Source organism: Nothobranchius furzeri, chromosome 1 (genome assembly GCF_043380555.1).
Source record: "Nothobranchius furzeri strain GRZ-AD chromosome 1, NfurGRZ-RIMD1, whole genome shotgun sequence".
NCBI classification, from domain to species: Eukaryota; Metazoa; Chordata; class Actinopteri; order Cyprinodontiformes; family Nothobranchiidae; genus Nothobranchius; species Nothobranchius furzeri.
The window spans coordinates 109,022,791-109,040,267 of record NC_091741.1 but is presented as its reverse complement, the minus strand read 5'-3'; the positions used below and the strand labels follow the sequence as shown (position 1 = coordinate 109,040,267).

Below are 17,477 nucleotides of genomic sequence, written 5' to 3'. Positions count from 1 at the left end.
TGGCGCACGGCAGTGATGTCATTAAAAGCGCCGGTTAATTAGCCGCAGCTAGTCTGTTTACGCCTAGAAATCCCAGACTCGCTCCAAACGAACAGGGGAATCACGTTAATGATTCCTAACAAAACCTTTCAACATGAAGATGTTTTGGTGCAGATAATGTCTTATTTCGAGGCTGCACCATGGGCGCCCGTCCGCACCCGTTATATGGATATACGCTGATGGCGATTCGCCAATGGATCTAAATACCCCGGGGAATCCAAGTAGCACCAAAGTTGTCAGCGTGAGTAAACAAACGTACTACAAGCTAGAAATTAAGTCCGGGTTGCAATAAACGGGAGTTTCCTTTAAGCACATAAGCGTGAATATACAACTATGTGTCGGACTTGGTATGATAATTAAGTTGGGCTGTGAAGCGCCTCCTAAATTCGCTGTTTATGTTTTTGTTTGTTTATTTGGCAGAAAAAACTTGGATCGGAGACAACTCGCGTGGGAAATTGCAATGTAGCCATGCGGCGTCTTCTTCTTCTGTTTGTCTGGGAGGCGGAGACTGCTTTACGGCATCTGGCTGTCGTGCGTGCCGGTGTACTCGAAGAAGGCTGTGTATAATAGTCCATAATATTGATACCACAGGGATGGAATATCTAATTTAGATACCACTTTTAGTATCGATTTATATCTAGGTATCGATTTTTTTGACAACACTAACACCTGTTTAACTACTCTGGAATTGATATGGGAATTGGATCGATACACAATCGACAATGCCATTGATATCAATAAAAACTTATCAATTCCCATCCCTACTAAGCATAGCAGATATCTTTCTATAGAGTGCTGTGATTGGCTAACTGTTCAATCCAAAGTAGGGTTGCAACGATTATAAATTTTGGTGGTACGAATATAGTCTGAAAAATAATCATGGTCTCACGATTACCATGATTACGTCACGTGAATAGATTTAACATCTTTATTAACCTATATAAATCTCTCTCTCTCACACACACGCACGCACACACACACACACACACACACACACACACACACACACACACACACACACTTTCTATAAATTATTGGTAAACGGCATGTTTACATTCTATAAAGGTTTTGAACACCAGAAATATCTATTGTTCCTTTTCAGAGACTTTGCTTAGAAAAAAATCACTCTATGTACGCTTTTCTTTTTTTTTTTTTTTTTTTTAGTAATCTGGAAAAGTGACCGTCTGTGACATGATATAGGTAATATCTCTTTTTGTTGTTGCTAAGGCCAGCCCCATCCCATAGAGCTCCATGCTATATTAACTGAGCGCCGGTCAGCATTAAGCCACACAGCTTACATAAAGATGTTAATGACAAAGTGTGCTCCAGCATTTGAGGATGTGCCTCAGCTGATGGAAAGTTGGCAACCTTACACAACATAACATGAGCATGATTGTAAAACGATGTGTTCTAGCTCTGTTTTGTCGGCTAGAGGAGTGCATTTATGAACGAGAGGCATGGCATTTGGCTGTAAATATGGAAGTGAAAACCACGGCTTTGTGCGATACACTTGTCTGCCACTAGTTGGTGCCATCAGATTAAAAAATAATAATAATCCAGAGTTTTGCTTCAACTTGGCAAAAAAATGGATGCCTCAAGATTTTTTCCCCACTTTATCCTCACCTGTGCTACATCCACTCTGTTTACCAGAATAGCTTAGCTTTGCACACAAGCATAAAAACACAGGATATCCTGGACTTCACAGGGGTTTAGAGCACAATATGGGAGTAGTGTGTGTGTGTTGGTAATTCTTAGGGATATTTTCATCATCAGAGACTTTTTTCCTCAAACGACAAGTCGCACTGGTGCGACCTGAAACTTTTTCTCATGTGCAACATTAAAAAGTTAGGTCGCATTTACACTCAGGACTTTACATCAGTGTTGAAGCTACCACGCCGTCAGCAGCATCTTTTAAAATGCAGACTGAATTTAAGGCATATTTAGTTTACACTGCCTGCTCAGTGTGCTAAAAAACAAACAGGAATCAGGTTTTGTTTGGTTTGATAAGAAGTGTGCTGGGAACATACTTATTTCTTCTAACAAGTTCTAACGTTAGACAAGTCTTGGCTTTTTAGTCACTTTTCAGTCACTCAGCTCCTCCGTTGTATTTTACGAGATGTTTCTAAAGATCAAAGTGAACTGCATCAACATATGAGTTCCTTTTGGACAAACAAAGAAGTCGATCTGTATTTGTACACAAAAAGGAATTCCACTTTTCAGACCAGATTACACCCAGATGGTAAAAAAATCTACTAGTTTAATTTGATGTGTAAACTCTGCAGCAAAAGGGATGAGCATTTATTTTTATTATAGCTTGAGTTCATTTCTAACTGTTCAACTAAAATCAACTTTATACCACTAGTCAATGCTAGGTCCAGGTACTGAACAATAATCTCAAACAAATAAAGACAGTAGGCAGGAAGTTGCAGAACAAAAGAAGCCAAATGAACATTGACTGTGACAGTATTTAGGTGGGGATCTGAGCCGTAAACCAGTAGCTAATGAGATAGCAGTCCTCTTCTGTTCTAACAAAGTGATGAAGTGCATGTATCAAGTTTAATGCAGGCAAAAGATGGTGCCAATGGACTGATTTACTTCAAACCAACTGATAATCGCAAAGCGACAATGCTGTAGTGAGGCAGCTGATGTTGTGGTACATGTCACACCTGGTTTAATCCTGAGAAAGATGGGTCCTGTGAAGAGCTAACAGCCAAGCTTCTTTTCCTCTTCCCCACTGACGAGTCTAAACACTAGGGCAGACAGTAGAGGGGCAGGGGTCAAAATTACACAACCTCTATCCATCTTTAATCAAAAGAAAATGAGCACAACAGACACTTCTGCTTGTACCCACATAGTTTTTTTCCCCTGTGTGCAACAACCACTGTTCTGTGCACAAAGGGCTGCAGCTATAATTCTGATGATTAGAATCAGTAGTTTAGATAATCTGCAAAATAGATTTAGCCAATAAAATCCACAAACACAATGCAGAAATACTTAAACTTTTCCATTAGCTTAGTTCCTGTTCATTTACACTCGTGTTTTTACTATTATTAAGTTTTTTTTTGTTAGATTATGTTCTAAAAGTCACATTTTCATTTGTCTATTCTTATTTTTATTGCATACATACTATTTTCAATCATATAACTAGTTTAGTGAATTATTTTGTTTCCATCCATCTAATCATTGGTTTAAGATTAGAGTTATTATGCTTCAGTGTAGTAGCTTTCAGTTCTAACTAAGTGTTTACCCTCAGCATCAGTCCTCAAGTAGGGTTTGGGCTGTGATATGGAAGGCCATAGTATACAGATTAGTGCTGGTATGGCTTTGATGTTTGTCCTTAAAAACTCAGCAAAGATGTTTAACCTGTGCATTAGTGGGTGTGAAGAGTGCACTTCCTCTAACAGTCTCCCTGGTGCAATTTCTGCTAGTATTTATCCAGTTTCAAGCTGGAACTACAGGAAGAGTAAAGAGTAGTAGTTTATGCCTTTCTGCATAGAACAATAACTTCTACCATATCTATTCCTTCACATATTGACGAGCAAGATTTGTCATTAACTGGTTGATTTTGTAGCCTGATAAAATGAAGCGTCTTTAATTTCAGATGTTTAATCTACACAAGTCAACCAAATATTTTACCATCATCTAAGGATTTCCCAATAGTGCAGAGGCAGTCGGAGGCTGAAGAGAAGAAGCATTGGATACCAGAACCTAAACATGTATTAGTGTCTTATTTTAAATAAAGACAGGTGCAGCAGAGGGACACATCAAAAAGTACAAGCAGAAGTGTGTCTAGCTTGGTTGTTATAAAATCTGTGAGCCAATATCACCTATTTCCAGTATTACTCCACTTTTCTTAGAAGAGTCTGCTCTTTGGCCTGTGGTCTCCATTTAGTTCCCCATGAACATCTTCTGGAGATGTATCTTTGTTTTCTTTGATCTGTTGATCGAACACTTTCGTGGTCTACTTTTTCAGCAGCAACTGTCAAAGTTTAAACACAGTGCTGAGATACACAAACCTGTCACGCTTTGAACCACATGCACATACTACTGCATTCAACTCTAAACTAGCACCAAGTCAATCATTTCTGCACATCTTCAATGCGTTTCCATCTTGTCAGCCCTTAGCACCACTACATATAAGTTTAACAACCAATACGGTTCCATTACATGTAGGACTTTGTCCTTTGCTATCACTGTCAAAAACTCAGATCCATTTTATACTGCAGGGTAGATAGCATGATTAAGCAATCCCAAGGGACACTCAGCACTGTCCACCACCTCACACAGGTTATGTTAATACAGCTTACACAGACAGAAAGTTTTCATCACTGCTTACAGCTGATCAAGAGTCAGAGTTTGGTCCGCTTTTGCTTTCCTCCTTATGGCAACGGTCTGCATTCCACGTATTGAGTCTTATGTGTATTGTTCAGCCAATCCTCTCAGCACTGCACTTGTTTTATGGGCCAAATTCTGCCTTCCAAAATGAGTTCATCAGAGGAGAACAGTCACCAGGGAGGGGCCCTTGCAGGTTGACAATGATCAGTGTCCAAGAAGATGAAACAATGAAAGAGCCAAACCTTGGTGAACTGTCACAACGAGTCTCAAACAGTGTTGTTGATGCCAGTGTAAAGTGGATTACCAAATTCAATGGAAACAGTATGCTAGTGTAATGTATTCAGAGGACATCATGGTGAAGTCTACCAAATGTGTAAGATGCACAAATGTCATGTGGACAGTTTTGTTCTTTTGGCATGAATCATATTTTGTAGCTGCAACTATCTGGAAACAGAAATAATATAAGTTCAAAAATGTCCACAGTGCAGGACAGATGGCTGGTGTTTTGAGCATTAGATATGTCCCCCCTTGCTTTTCCACATGGACATCACTTTACTCGACAGCAATGCAGGCAGGGCAGCTTGTTGTTTGGCCTTTTGGCTGAAATATTTGGCGAGGATCGAAGCACCCTGGTCATTGAAATGCTTGCAAATCTATGTTGGGATGTTGTTGGGTTTGGCAGCTTTGCGGTTTTAGTTTTCAGGACAGCTGCTGCTTTACTTTTAGAGAAGGGTAGCTTTTGGAGTGTGCCACAAGTTGCATCACCTATGCGAACTTTTGAGCAGATAATTTTTTTTAAGTTTGCAACAGACCCATCCTTCTTATTTGGGCAGATCAGAGTAAAGTTGCTCACAACTACCAGTTGCCATAGTTACTGCAAATTTCACACTTAATTTGAGTGTTTTGTTCTATTGATAGTCCTTTATGTCGCATGATTAGTCATTCCTTGAACATTTACTTCCTTGCTGGATTGTGTATTTCAAGTATGATGTTTGCTTATCAATGAAACGCTTCATATTCTAAAACACTGGCCAGATTGCATGAGCTGAATGGTTGTTTCAAGCAGCAGGCACCGGTCCAGGTCTGCTAACCCTAGCCCATGAGAGGACTCAGACATAGCAGGAGGCTCAACCTGCACTACAGTGATTACAACCATTTGACTTTCTCTATTGTCATTTAGGTTTGATGATTGAGCAATTTTATTATTATTATTATTAAAATGAAAGCATGCAGCATCCTCAACCAACTCCTGTGGAATAACAATGACCTAAGAGGACTTTCTAAACTTTCAGACAGTATACACTGACACAAATTAAAGAGGAATTAGTATTGTAAAATGGCTAAAATAAAATAGAACAAAACAGCCTTTAGCAGGAACCTTCACACTGCTGCAGCAATACAGAGACGAAAGAAAATATATTAAAAAACACAGTACAGCTGAACAGGAATGCAAAAAAAAAAAAAAAAAAAAAGAAATGTTGATGCATAAAACACACACACTCAACTCAAATGTTGCATTAATGCAATGACAGAACATAAGACTTTGCAGCCTAAACAAAATTATAGCAAATGTGTTACTTTATTCCTGCAGCCCAATAAGATTAATGTTATACCTAACTGCCAATAAAAACACAAAGAAGCTCCTATTTAAAACACTAAAGGAAGAAGTCCTTCTATTAGGTGGGCATGAAACAGAAGCTTAACTTTGGAGATTTAACATGACAATCGGCATAAGACAAATCACAGGAGGACACAGTTTAACATGTTGGTTAAAGCACACGCTAATCAACTAAACACACTTGGGATATTATACCCACACAAAAAGTACAACTACAACAAAAAAGCTTTTACTGTTTGAAAATGCTAATGCATGATATTTAAAGGAGAAATTAATTTCCTCTGAAATTCTGTGGTATTGCCTGAAAGCCCACGATCAACGTCTGATGAAAAGAATCAAAGTGTCAAGCATCATAATGCCTGTAGGTGGACCAAAGTCCTTAGAAAATTACCGATATACAGATAAGTTGAGGTTCCAGCTTTATTGGTCAGAAAGCACCATCTGAGGTTGAATATATATTGAAACTTAAAGGAACTATAAGGAAGTTTAACAACCAGTAAATGTATAGAAATGTAAAATGTCTTCCTCATACATAACCTGCAATGCCCTGGTTCTGTAGAACGATCCCTGGCATTTTTACTGTGATTGCTTCTGTTTTCCTGTAAAATCACAGAGAAAGCGCATGTTGGGGTCGAACAAGCCTACTTCCCCAGTGCCTTCCAGAGGCAGCGTAATGCGTGATGTCATTCGCTTCACGCTCAGGCATAGCTCGTAGCGTTTGCTATCTGTGGCTTAGCGGCAGAGCGAAAGGCAGTGTTGCAAACTCAGCGACTTTGTTGCTATTCCTAACAACTTTTCAACCACCCTCAACAAATTATTTTTTGAAAAAGCGCCTAGCGAAAAACTTAAGCAACGTTTCTGAAGACTCTTTGCTACTTTCTGTAGAACTTTCTTGAAGATATTCCCTGCATATTAGCAGCAACAACAAAAATTTGTGCTCTGAACCGTTCTTCTGGGAGCAAGGAAAGAGAATGATGATCTGTGCATGTGCACGAGGACTGACCAATCATAAACCTTTCTAAGACAGCCGGGGGACTTCCGTGTATGATAGTTGGAACATTTTTTAGGCTGCTTGTCTAGCGTGTCTACATCAGAGTACAATGTCTGTCTAATTTATTAGAATTGTGTAGAACAGTCTAAACCTGTACATTGCACCGGTACGGTATTGACTCAGTTGTTGTTTTCATTCAGGAGCATGCACGTACAGCATGCGTGTCTCACGCACGTACAGCATGCGTGTCTCACGCACGTACAGCATGCGTGTCTCACGCACGTACAGCATGCGTGTCTCACGCACGTACAGCATGCGTGTCTCACGCACGTACAGCATGCGTGTCTCATGCACGAGCTTACTAATGAAGCTGCAGTTACGTGTTTTGCCTGAGGGGGCAGCATAAAAATGTCAAACTCCTTATAGTCCCTTTAAGAAATTTATAAAGTTTATTGCACTAAATCACACACAGCTCACCAGCTAAAATCAAAGGCTTCTGTACCTTTCAGAATGAGGCCTCTGTCACTTAAATGCATCCAAACCACTTTAATACTACTCAAGCAGCTAACGCGCTGCTTTAACTTTGGTACAAAATGAGCGCTAGACACAACGATCAAGTGTTTCAAACTCCTTTTACTGTCCTAAAATAACTACTGCCCACAGAAATCTACCAGTTTTATCAGCCTAAAACTACTCAGTGTCTCCCCTAGGAATTTTTCCAGCTGTGGTGGTGTGGCCGGTGTGGGTGCAGAGTGGAGCCAACCCATAGAAGCACTGATTTGATCTCATTTCAGAGACAAATAGAACAGGTCAGATGCACCTAATAAATAAAATTACTAACCAACTCAGGAATCTGTTTCTTTGCTTCACTGTTCTGGTGCTGAGAATATCACTAATGCGGATCAAAGGAGATACACAGATTAATGCACCTCTTATTTATTATTTGGAGACTGCATTTACTGCAGCTGGCAGAGGCAGAAATTTTTTCTATTGATACACGGATTTACAGAATCATTTTAAATTTTAATAGGGGAAGACTGCAGGAGGGAGTGGTAAAACACAGGGGCTCTCCAGCAAAAACAAGAAACTTTACGAGTCTGATGAAACCTGCTGGTTTTCCATCAGGCAGTCACGGGGCAGCTCCAACGACCCAGTGGCTGTGCTGGGTCAATGTTATCGAGCCCAGTCCGGCTCGGCAGAGGGTGAACAAGTCGAGGCGACGTCGTGCTCTGCTTAAGAAGAAGTGTCATTTTCCCGCTTCAGAAGAAGCGTCCAATGTGTTTTTACGCTTTCTCCGAGACAAGTCACGTCGCTAAGTTGTTAGCGCCGCACGCTAACACGACCTCTCAGGCTGCTCACACATCGATCTTAAGTTGTCACTGTTGCGCTCACGCCATAACACAGTATTAGATGCGGTTAAAGTCAGACATGAAAAAATAAATTTTACATGAATAAGTGATGATAAGCCTGGTGGGGGGAGGAAACCCTGTCAAGATTGTCAACACTCGTTTATCTTAATGCTATTGAAACATGTAAACCACAAAGCATTATATCCACTGCTACTTTTCTAATTTTAAACTCAGTAACTTAAGCTGTAACTTCACCTTGCCTTGCCTGCTCCTCCTTGCTGCCTGCCGGATGTGATCACAAGCGACAACATAGTAGTTCCCGCTGCTTCTTTGAGAAACAGCGCCAAAAAAAAAAAAAACAAAAAAAAAAAAAAAAACTTGGGATTTTGTAGCCGTGGCGGGCTGCCACGGCTACGCCTTTGTGAGGGAAACCCTGTTACTGTTTGGACAGTCTGAATGGGGTCCTGTAAAACAGTCATTACCAGAAAGTAAAACTTTGGTCAGCGAGGCCTGGACCAGGTGTGAAAAACCTGCCCCCACGTGGCCAAGTCGTGTTTAGGAAGACTACTCAGGAGTCTGAACATGGCCAAGGGCATGGGAAGGCCCTGCTAAAGTGGCACGAAGAAGTCTGTGGTGTCATTCCTAACTGCCACAAGTTACTGTACAAAAGCGGGAGTGAGCAGTGTTGCTTTTGGAGACACTGAAATTAACCACACAGCTTCCTACTCTTCTCACTGGGCAGCAGTGCTGCAATGGGATCCTCTCCCATTCATAAGCGCTGATAGACTGTCAGTCCTAGTGCTGCCTCTTCAGATCTGGTCCAAACTACAGTCAGAGAAGATATTTACCCCACTGGATCGAACTTGCTAATGAACCGAGCATAAAGGAAGTCGCCGCTGGCTGATTCCACCCATGCCAATCAGGGGCTCTGACTAGTAGGTATAGGCGTGAGAGTGACATAACTTCAACTGGCCAATAAGTCTTTAGTTGGGTTTGTATGGTCTGCTCAGCACAAAACAAACCGTAGGGAAGCAGGGTCGACATAAGCAGCCAGCTTTGCAAGAACACACAGGCAACGCCAATGTAGATGCAACAAGCTTACCCAGCCCAGACCAAGCTGACCGTAGTGTAAATGAGCCAAAACAGAACTGAGCTCTCTCTACAAAAAGCGACAATTTCCTTTACTCTTCAAACAAATGACACCAACTTCTGTGTAGTACACAGGTGAATCATCCATTCCAACACTACAGACTCCACTTCAACAACCCCTTAACACGATCAACAGTGGTCACTCTTGTTTCCCGACTTTACTGCTCTAGTTTGTTTAAGTAGTATGCCACGTGCAGCTGAATTTAGGGGACTATATTGAAGTCAAGATTGAATCTAATCTGTTAGTTTTAGGGCAACTTGGAGAAATAAAAGACATTATCCACTCAATCTGATTTTATTACAACCATGTTTACTGCATACAACCGGATTTGTTGTCCTTAGCTTGAATGTGTGGCCGTTTTCAGAGTTCTTTGGAATGATTTTGGTTGTACATTTGTGTCATAAGTACAATCTGAATTGAAAGTATAGGGTTGTTTGGGATTTATGTTGATTTTTCTAGTGCCTATTCAGTTACCTAGTGCACATTTTAATTTTGAGTTGGGTAAAAAGATACAAAATGTAATCTACATTTGGTTTTAAAGCATTATGTTATTACGCGTTAGTGTGTTTGCACAAATACCCCAACGCCAGTCATTGAGTCACAAACATTATTCCAATTCCTGGTGAGTGAGTGACATTTTTTCCTTTGCTTTTGATTTAAGGCTTAAAAACAACATCTAATTTGGCCAAGGTTGGAATTCAGTCTAAAAGTCATTCAAGGGAGAAGTGATGAGTGTGCAACTAGCATTGGATGACTTAAGTTGATAACTACAGCTGGTGCATTTCTACTTAAATCACATTGAATACAGATCACAATACAGTGTTCATTGTTATTTAAAACGACGTGAACTTTAGACAGAGCTCTGTGTCTATGAACTTTATGAACCAATCCTAGTGACCACATATGGGTCTTTGGAGCCTTACCTTGTTACAGTGACGCCCAATGCCCATGAGAAAGTTGTCCGGTTTGATGTCTCTATGAATGAAGTTCTTCGTGTGTACATACTCAATTCTGCTGATCATCTGATGAAAGTGATAAAAACAATATGGGTAATTCACTGGTCAATAGTTAACTCACTTATACCAAGGAAAATTACTAACTGATTGATTCTACGTGGATCAGCAAACTCTGGTAGACTGGAAAATGTGAGTGATTAATTATAATCTTTTCACTCCAGACACTTCCAGTAGGAGAGCAACCCCAGAGTTAATGCAAAAGCATGAAGGAAAACGGTGCTCCATTAGCTGTCCACTGTAGCGGCTACGATGGATTCTGAAGCTACTTTTTCATTTTTGAATCATTTGCATTAAAAAATTGTCTACTCTAAATATGTTTGGGGTAAGTAGGAAGAGCAGGGAGGAATTACAGTTCAGAGACTGATCCAGTCCAGATAAACCCAGAAAGCCACTTTTTGCTGAGACTAAAAAGTTCTTGTATTTAGTAAACATTTGTATAAATGAAGCAAAACGATGTGTGAAAAACGTTATTACCTGGTCTGCCAGCATAAGAACGGTTTTCATGGTAAAACGACGAGAGCAGAAGTTAAACAGGTCCTCCAAACTGGGTCCGAGCAGGTCCATGACTAGGACATTGTAGTCCTTCTCTTGACCATACCATCTGATGACAAAACAGAGTTGCATGTCAAAAGTAAATACACATACACACACATTCACTTGGTGGTGCTAAACGAAAATCAGACACTGAATAAATCAAGAATCATTAAAAACTTTATGAAAGATATGACAGTCACACCAACGTCCTTAGCTTAGTGATTTCGTCAGGAAAAATAAGAGCACTCCTCCTTTTGAGTGAACGATAGAAAATGACATGTCCAAAATGAAAAGAACATATCTCAGTTACTACAAGGTTTAGTTGTATAGTTCTGGTACCACAATCCAGAGTTCTGAAAATCACAACTCCTGTTACTGGGTGAGATTTAATTCGTAATTAATACACAGCAGAAATGCATTCACATTGATAACATGAATGTTCTGTTGACAGTGTGCGGTTGCAATCCAAAATACCTGGCAAATCACACTAATGGGCTCGACACACGGGAGCCGACATCGCCTCTCCTCCATTCGTTTTCAATGAGACATGCGCGACAAAGCGATAATCGCGGGTCTCCCTCCTATTAAGCGTAACGCGAAAAACGTGCGTGTGAAATTTTGCGCTCGTGCACGTGTCGTGCACGGGCGACCCAGCGACGCGATCCCAGTAAGTTGAAATATTTTCAACTTTTCATTGCTGTCCCTCGGACGAGGACCAATCAACGGAGGTTTCATTCACTGACCAATGAGCGGACAGGATGCTCCGTACACCTCCGAGCAAACATGGAGGAGAAGTTGATTATTATTATGTTTTATAGTAAAATAAGAAGTAAGATTTCACATAACTCTAGCAGCACCTTGTAAAACATCATATCTACCACTTTTTTAACTCTGAACCGCTTAAATAACCTTAATTCCCTCCAACCTGACACAGCCAAACAAAACAACGGAAGTTTCCATTTCGCCATGGAACAGAACGCGTAGACGACTTCGCCGCTGGCCGCGGATCGCCTCCCGTGTGTCAGGTAATAAAAGCGACAGCGACAAATTTCGCTGATAGCGGTCGTTTGTCGCCTCCCGTGTGTCGAGCCCATTAGTTTGTTTTTTTTACCTCCACTTAAATCACACCATAGCTATATTACGTCTAATGACAATAGTTTTGTGGGCTGTTTGGGGAAAATCCAACTAGAAATAAATTAAAATAAAAAGTAAAGCTCTTTCACATCCCTAAAAACTCCTTAACTCATTAACTGCCAATGATGATTAAAGTGGTCATTTGCATTTTTTTTTACTGTTTGGGCATCAGGACGAGCCCCCGCGCCGTGAGAACAAACATCTCCGCTCTAAAGCCGATCTACATCCGCGTATGTCACGTGATCAGGAAGCAGAAAATCCATGTGTTAGATCATTTTGGGCCGCTGCTGTAAAAAAAAAGGTGAGGCGCCAACCGGAAAAGCTTCTGCCGATCACAATTCCACAACGGATTATAAAAGAAGGGATAAAGCTCAAAACACGCAGATTCTTCCTGATTTAAGAGGTGAGTCTCCTCTTTGTTTTGTTAGTTTTGGTGTTGACATCATCCTAGCACACAACGTTCTGTGACTCAAAAAAAAAAAAAAAAAAAACAGTAAAAACGCTGAAAAATGCTGGCAGCGAAGGGCTTTTTTGATCAAGAAACAGCCGGCAGTGAACGAGTTAAAGTCAAGCATATTATTTTCAAGCACCCATAGATCGTCTGTGAAGGGGTGAGATTTTTAATTTATACATTTTATGGTAATAACTTCCAAAACGTCTGAATTGTCTAAAAGAGAAAAAATCATGACGAAATCGTGATTTTACAAAAACAAAATTGTGATATGATTTTCTTTCCATATCGCCCACCCCTTCTCTCTATTTCACACAACAGAAGGAGCTATATGGGACTTACACATGAGGGTCAGTACGGTCGGGTACCAGACCGGAACGTAGAATAGAATAGCTTTTACGGTCGTCGTACCGGGTACAACCAAATTGGAGTACCACTCCCTTTGGTGCAAAATGTACAAGAATACAAACAAATAATATAAATGTAAAATCAACAGTAATATAACTACGCTAAAATCATATTTGGTTCGGTTCAGTGCTTTGAAGAGCTGGGTTCGATTAATTTTTGGTATATCGTTATTATAGTCACAAGCTGCTGGTCTAGCATGATGTCTTTAATTATTTCACACAAAAATAAGGCACGGAGGAAGCTTGTTATTTAATATGAGTTTTAAAGAAGAAACTCCGGGCGGTGTGAGGTGTGTTTTTAAGGCTCGCTGCAGAAATAAAAACACGGAGCATCAACAGTCAAACATACTTGTCTGTATGAATGTGACACTCATAGCTGCACAAATAACCTGTGAAATAATTAAAGACATGCTAGATTAGTAGCCTGAGATTAAACCTGGTTCTGTTCAGTATAGGAGCTGCTTTAGATATTAAATAAATAAATATAATAATACCAATAATAATAAAAATATACAGAAAATTGATAGAACCGAGCTCTTCAAAACACTAACCGAACACGATTTTAGCGTACGTTACACCCCTACACATTATATTTCACAACATGTCCTATAGGTTATAAATTGTAAGTTGCTTTGGATAAAAGCATCTGCCAAATAAATAAACATAAATTGAAGTATGACGAATGTGCGATCCAGGGCATAAGGCAAATCAGATTAGAAAAAAGCTCTTATAACCCCGTGGACTTGCATTCCTTTTTTCGCTCTTCCGGACACCGGAGAGGGAGGAGACTTGGACTCTCTACATAAAATACAGGGTATTTACCATTGGTCGGCCCCACAACAGTGTTGAATGGCGGAAATCCCACCGACACCGCGGTTTCCCTCACTCCCATTGAGTTCTTTGTAAAAAGGTTTTCGTTCATTGAGATCAAACATGCATCTAGTCCTTTTTATACTGCGAGGTGCTCGGTAAAAATCCGTACTCCTTCTAATTTCAGTTGCATCGGGGAAAAACCAAAGTATTGAAGTTGCAGTTACCTAAAAAACAGCTTATATTTATTTTATACATTTTTATGTAATCTGAAAAGATTTAGTTGGAGAATTTACTGCAAGTAAAGTTTTGTTTTAAACATCATTAAAACTGTACCCGTTTACACAAAAGACATTTGTCCCCATTGATTTCCTCTCACTGTGCCAGAAGTTAGCCAAACAGTGACGTGAAAACCAAAGTACGTACCGAACCAGGATTTTTGGGCCTGCTGTTACACGCCTATAAAGTGGTATATTTAGTCAGTAGGAGTAACTTGGACCTAGGGCTGCTCGATTATGACGAAAATGATAATCACGATTATTTAGACTAAAATTGAGATATAGTCCTTTTAACACAATATTTAATTAGTATTGACAACAAATACTTCTAATACTGACAACAAAACATAACTACACAGTGCTAACATTTGTAATGTAAAAAGACAAATATATAAACTTCTATGATGTAGTGAATGTTCACAACCTGCTACATAATAATCATTTTGTGCCGTCTAGCAGCGTCATAGGGTAGTGTGTACAGCAGCTCCATAACTGGAGATGTATGGTGAAAGTTTATGAAGACAGTAAGATGTGTGTCTGACCTCTCCGTGTGAGACTGGGCGTTTTGCTAACCTGCAGGGAATATTGACAACAAAGTAATACAGGAAGTACCTAAGGGTCCTCAGAAATGTCGCTAGGTTGTTCGCTAGGTGCTTTTGGGAAAGACAAGTCAAGAACTGGTCTGAAATGTTGTTAGAAATAGCGACAAGGTTGCTAAGTTGGCAACACTGTGTGGGAGGTGTGCTTGATTTGTAACTCGGAGCAGCGAGAGAGTAAACTGCGAGAAAGGAGCAAATAATCATCTTATGTTGTTTTTATAATCATTCAAATCCCAGATTGTAGACCGCTCTGAAATGTATATATAACCTATTTAACGAATAGGTTTCTTAAGCGTTGTTGTGAATAAGAGCCATTTTGTAGTTTATTTTTCTCTTCATCTATCTTGAGTGTAACTGAAAACATCGCCTTTATAAAGCTGGCTCACGTACAAATCTGTGAAATGTGCTCGAGTCATTTTCCACACACGTTATGGTTTATAAACTAAAACAAATTCACATTTAAGGCTCAGCAGAATGGAAACAGTGTTTTGTTTTTGTTTAAAATCATCAATATTCCTTAAACTTTTGATAATGCTATATTAAATGGAAGAAATGTTATTGACCTACTTGGTAATAAAACACTTTTCTAGGAGGAAAAATCTAATCAGAAACTCAAATCAGGTTTCAACTCAATCTGTGATCTTTCCTCAGAACGTGTCATGTTTCTTATCAAAGTTTGGTAGCTTTTCTAAAATGAAAACATGTTTGATTTGTCCTAACGCAAAACAAAAGACAAATGTAAATTAATTTATAGATGTTTGCATCAGTCAGTCCACATTTTACATTAGAAACATCATATTTTGGAAGACAGTATTTTAATGACTTGTGACTAATTCTGCGTTCACATGTACTATATTAACTTTAAAAGGCCAAAAAACCGTAAACACCTACAGTAAAAATCCCTCTGAAAGGCTGCCTCTCGTCTGCACAAGTTCAGCTGATGAACAGCACGAACCTCGTCTGCGTTTCTAATGTTAGCATTGATATTTAACGTTTCCCATCGGACAGGACTCTGGCTCTTCCTCCTGTTTGCCCCATTTGTTTGTTATTTTTATTAACAGAGCTGTTTTAGACAGCAGCTGTGTTTGCTGCTGAGCTGCTCCGCCATTTTCTGACAGACATGTTGGGAGCTAGCACAACAAAAGAGGAGCGGCCATTTCCAACGCCAGAGCTTTTCCTCGCCCTGTCAGCTGTTTCTGGGTCCAAGTACGAAACCAAGGCCTGGGCGCACACCAGACGACAAACTAGTGTCGAGTCCACATGCTCTGTTGTCTGAAGCACAAAGTTAGGAGCTACAATAATAAAATGTTACGCTTATTAGCACCAGTAAAAGTCAGGAAGCACGAACGCGGTGAGAGCAACAGCAAACCAGGTTACCTGATGTGTGGGATCCCGACACCTCCTTGAAGGATCTTGTACAGCTTACTTTCGTACAACAGCTGCGGGTGTCTGGCTTTTTGTGATTCCAGTTTTACAGCTACCTCCTGAGAACCACACAAAGAAATGTTTCTGAATACACACAACTCCGACCACTGCGCCGCTTAATGGCGACAGGAATACCATTGCAAGTAAATACATTGTGTAACAACAGGAACTCGAAACAAAACGAACTGAGAAGCTTCTTAGTTGTCGTTTTACTAACAATCAGAGCTATCGATGTTGCAATCAGCCTACTGTGGGAAGTTACCTATGTGTTTGGTGCGTAAGCTAGCCATTAAACCCCATAAAAACATCGAAACACACTCTTACCTCTCCATTTGTGATGTTGATTGCCAGGTATATATCACCAAAAGATCCTGATCCAATTTTTCTGACGAGTTTGTACTTTCCACCGACTATGAATTCGGCTTTAGAGCCGCTGCTACTCGCCATTATTTCCTCTAAAGTTCGACTAACAACCGAGTATCTTTAGGAAACGTTGTTCGGCCTAGCCCAGTTTTCAGTAGGACATAGAGTCGTCTGTTCCGATCGCGATGTTTGAAGGAAATGAAGGACTAGCTCGAACTAGAGACAGTCTGCTGAAAAATAAACAGAATTGACAAGTCTCCTTGGCTTTTGGTCTTTTAATCTTCTGGTCAAAATTTGGTTCGATAAATTACAGCGGCCGAGTGAAAGATGACGCGTCAGTGACAGATACATCCGAGGCTAAATCCCATCAAGTTTACGGCCTAGCTCTTAACAGCTAAGTTAGGCACGGCATCAAGCTAACGCTGTCGCTCGAACACCTCTGAAAATCGTTCCAGTCTTCTCCTACTCGAAGGGCAAATCTTCTCTTTCTACGATACTGCTGCCTTTACAATCCCTCGGGAGCGTTTAGACTATATTTAAAGGTCGGAACCGTCCGTTCACAGCGCAGCCCACTCACTCCGCCATCTTGTCTTCTCTACCCTTCCTCAGTTCCGCTGGAGGCGATTAGCGAAGGTCTCATGACTCCTTCAAGTGCTGTCGGAAATCTTAGAACTAACTAACGGGAAGAAATCACGCAGACAACCAAAACAGACACGCCGCAGTAAACAAAGCTAGTGTGTGTGTGTGTGTGTGTATGTGTGTGTGTGGTGTGTGTTGGGGGGGGGGGGGATATTGCATTGAATAAAGTTAGTTACTAATTTGGTCGTTTTATTAATTTTTCAAAATCTTGTACAGTGGTGTGTTAGTATGGTTAGTATTTATTATTTATTTAGAACTTAATTATTAAAACTGTAATATTACAACTAACATAACTATGAACCTAACATAATAATGTACAAAAATAATTATTTTGTACTA

The 17,477-nt window shown here is 40.2% G+C and overlaps 1 protein-coding gene across 4 annotated transcripts in view; it reads right to left on the bottom strand.

Moving 5' to 3' along the window:
• The window catches only part of csnk1a1 (casein kinase 1, alpha 1), a 40,503-nt gene extending 23,403 nt beyond the window's left edge, over positions 1-17,100 (bottom strand). For 3 of the 4 annotated variants that reach the window (XM_015963163.3, XM_015963323.3, XM_015963244.3), the window contains exons 1-5: positions 16,461-17,100; positions 16,089-16,195; positions 10,973-11,099; positions 10,406-10,504; positions 2,706-2,789 (exon numbers count right to left, since the gene is read on the bottom strand). In XM_015963163.3, coding sequence (XP_015818649.1) covers positions 2,706-2,789; positions 10,406-10,504; positions 10,973-11,099; positions 16,089-16,195; positions 16,461-16,583 — 540 coding nt within the window. In that variant the 5' untranslated portion in view covers positions 16,584-17,100. The remainder of the gene's footprint in view (positions 1-2,705; positions 2,790-10,405; positions 10,505-10,972; positions 11,100-16,088; positions 16,196-16,460) is intronic. The other variant, XM_015963406.3, reaches the window with a different exon arrangement.
• Between the last annotated feature and the right edge of the window lie 377 nt (positions 17,101-17,477).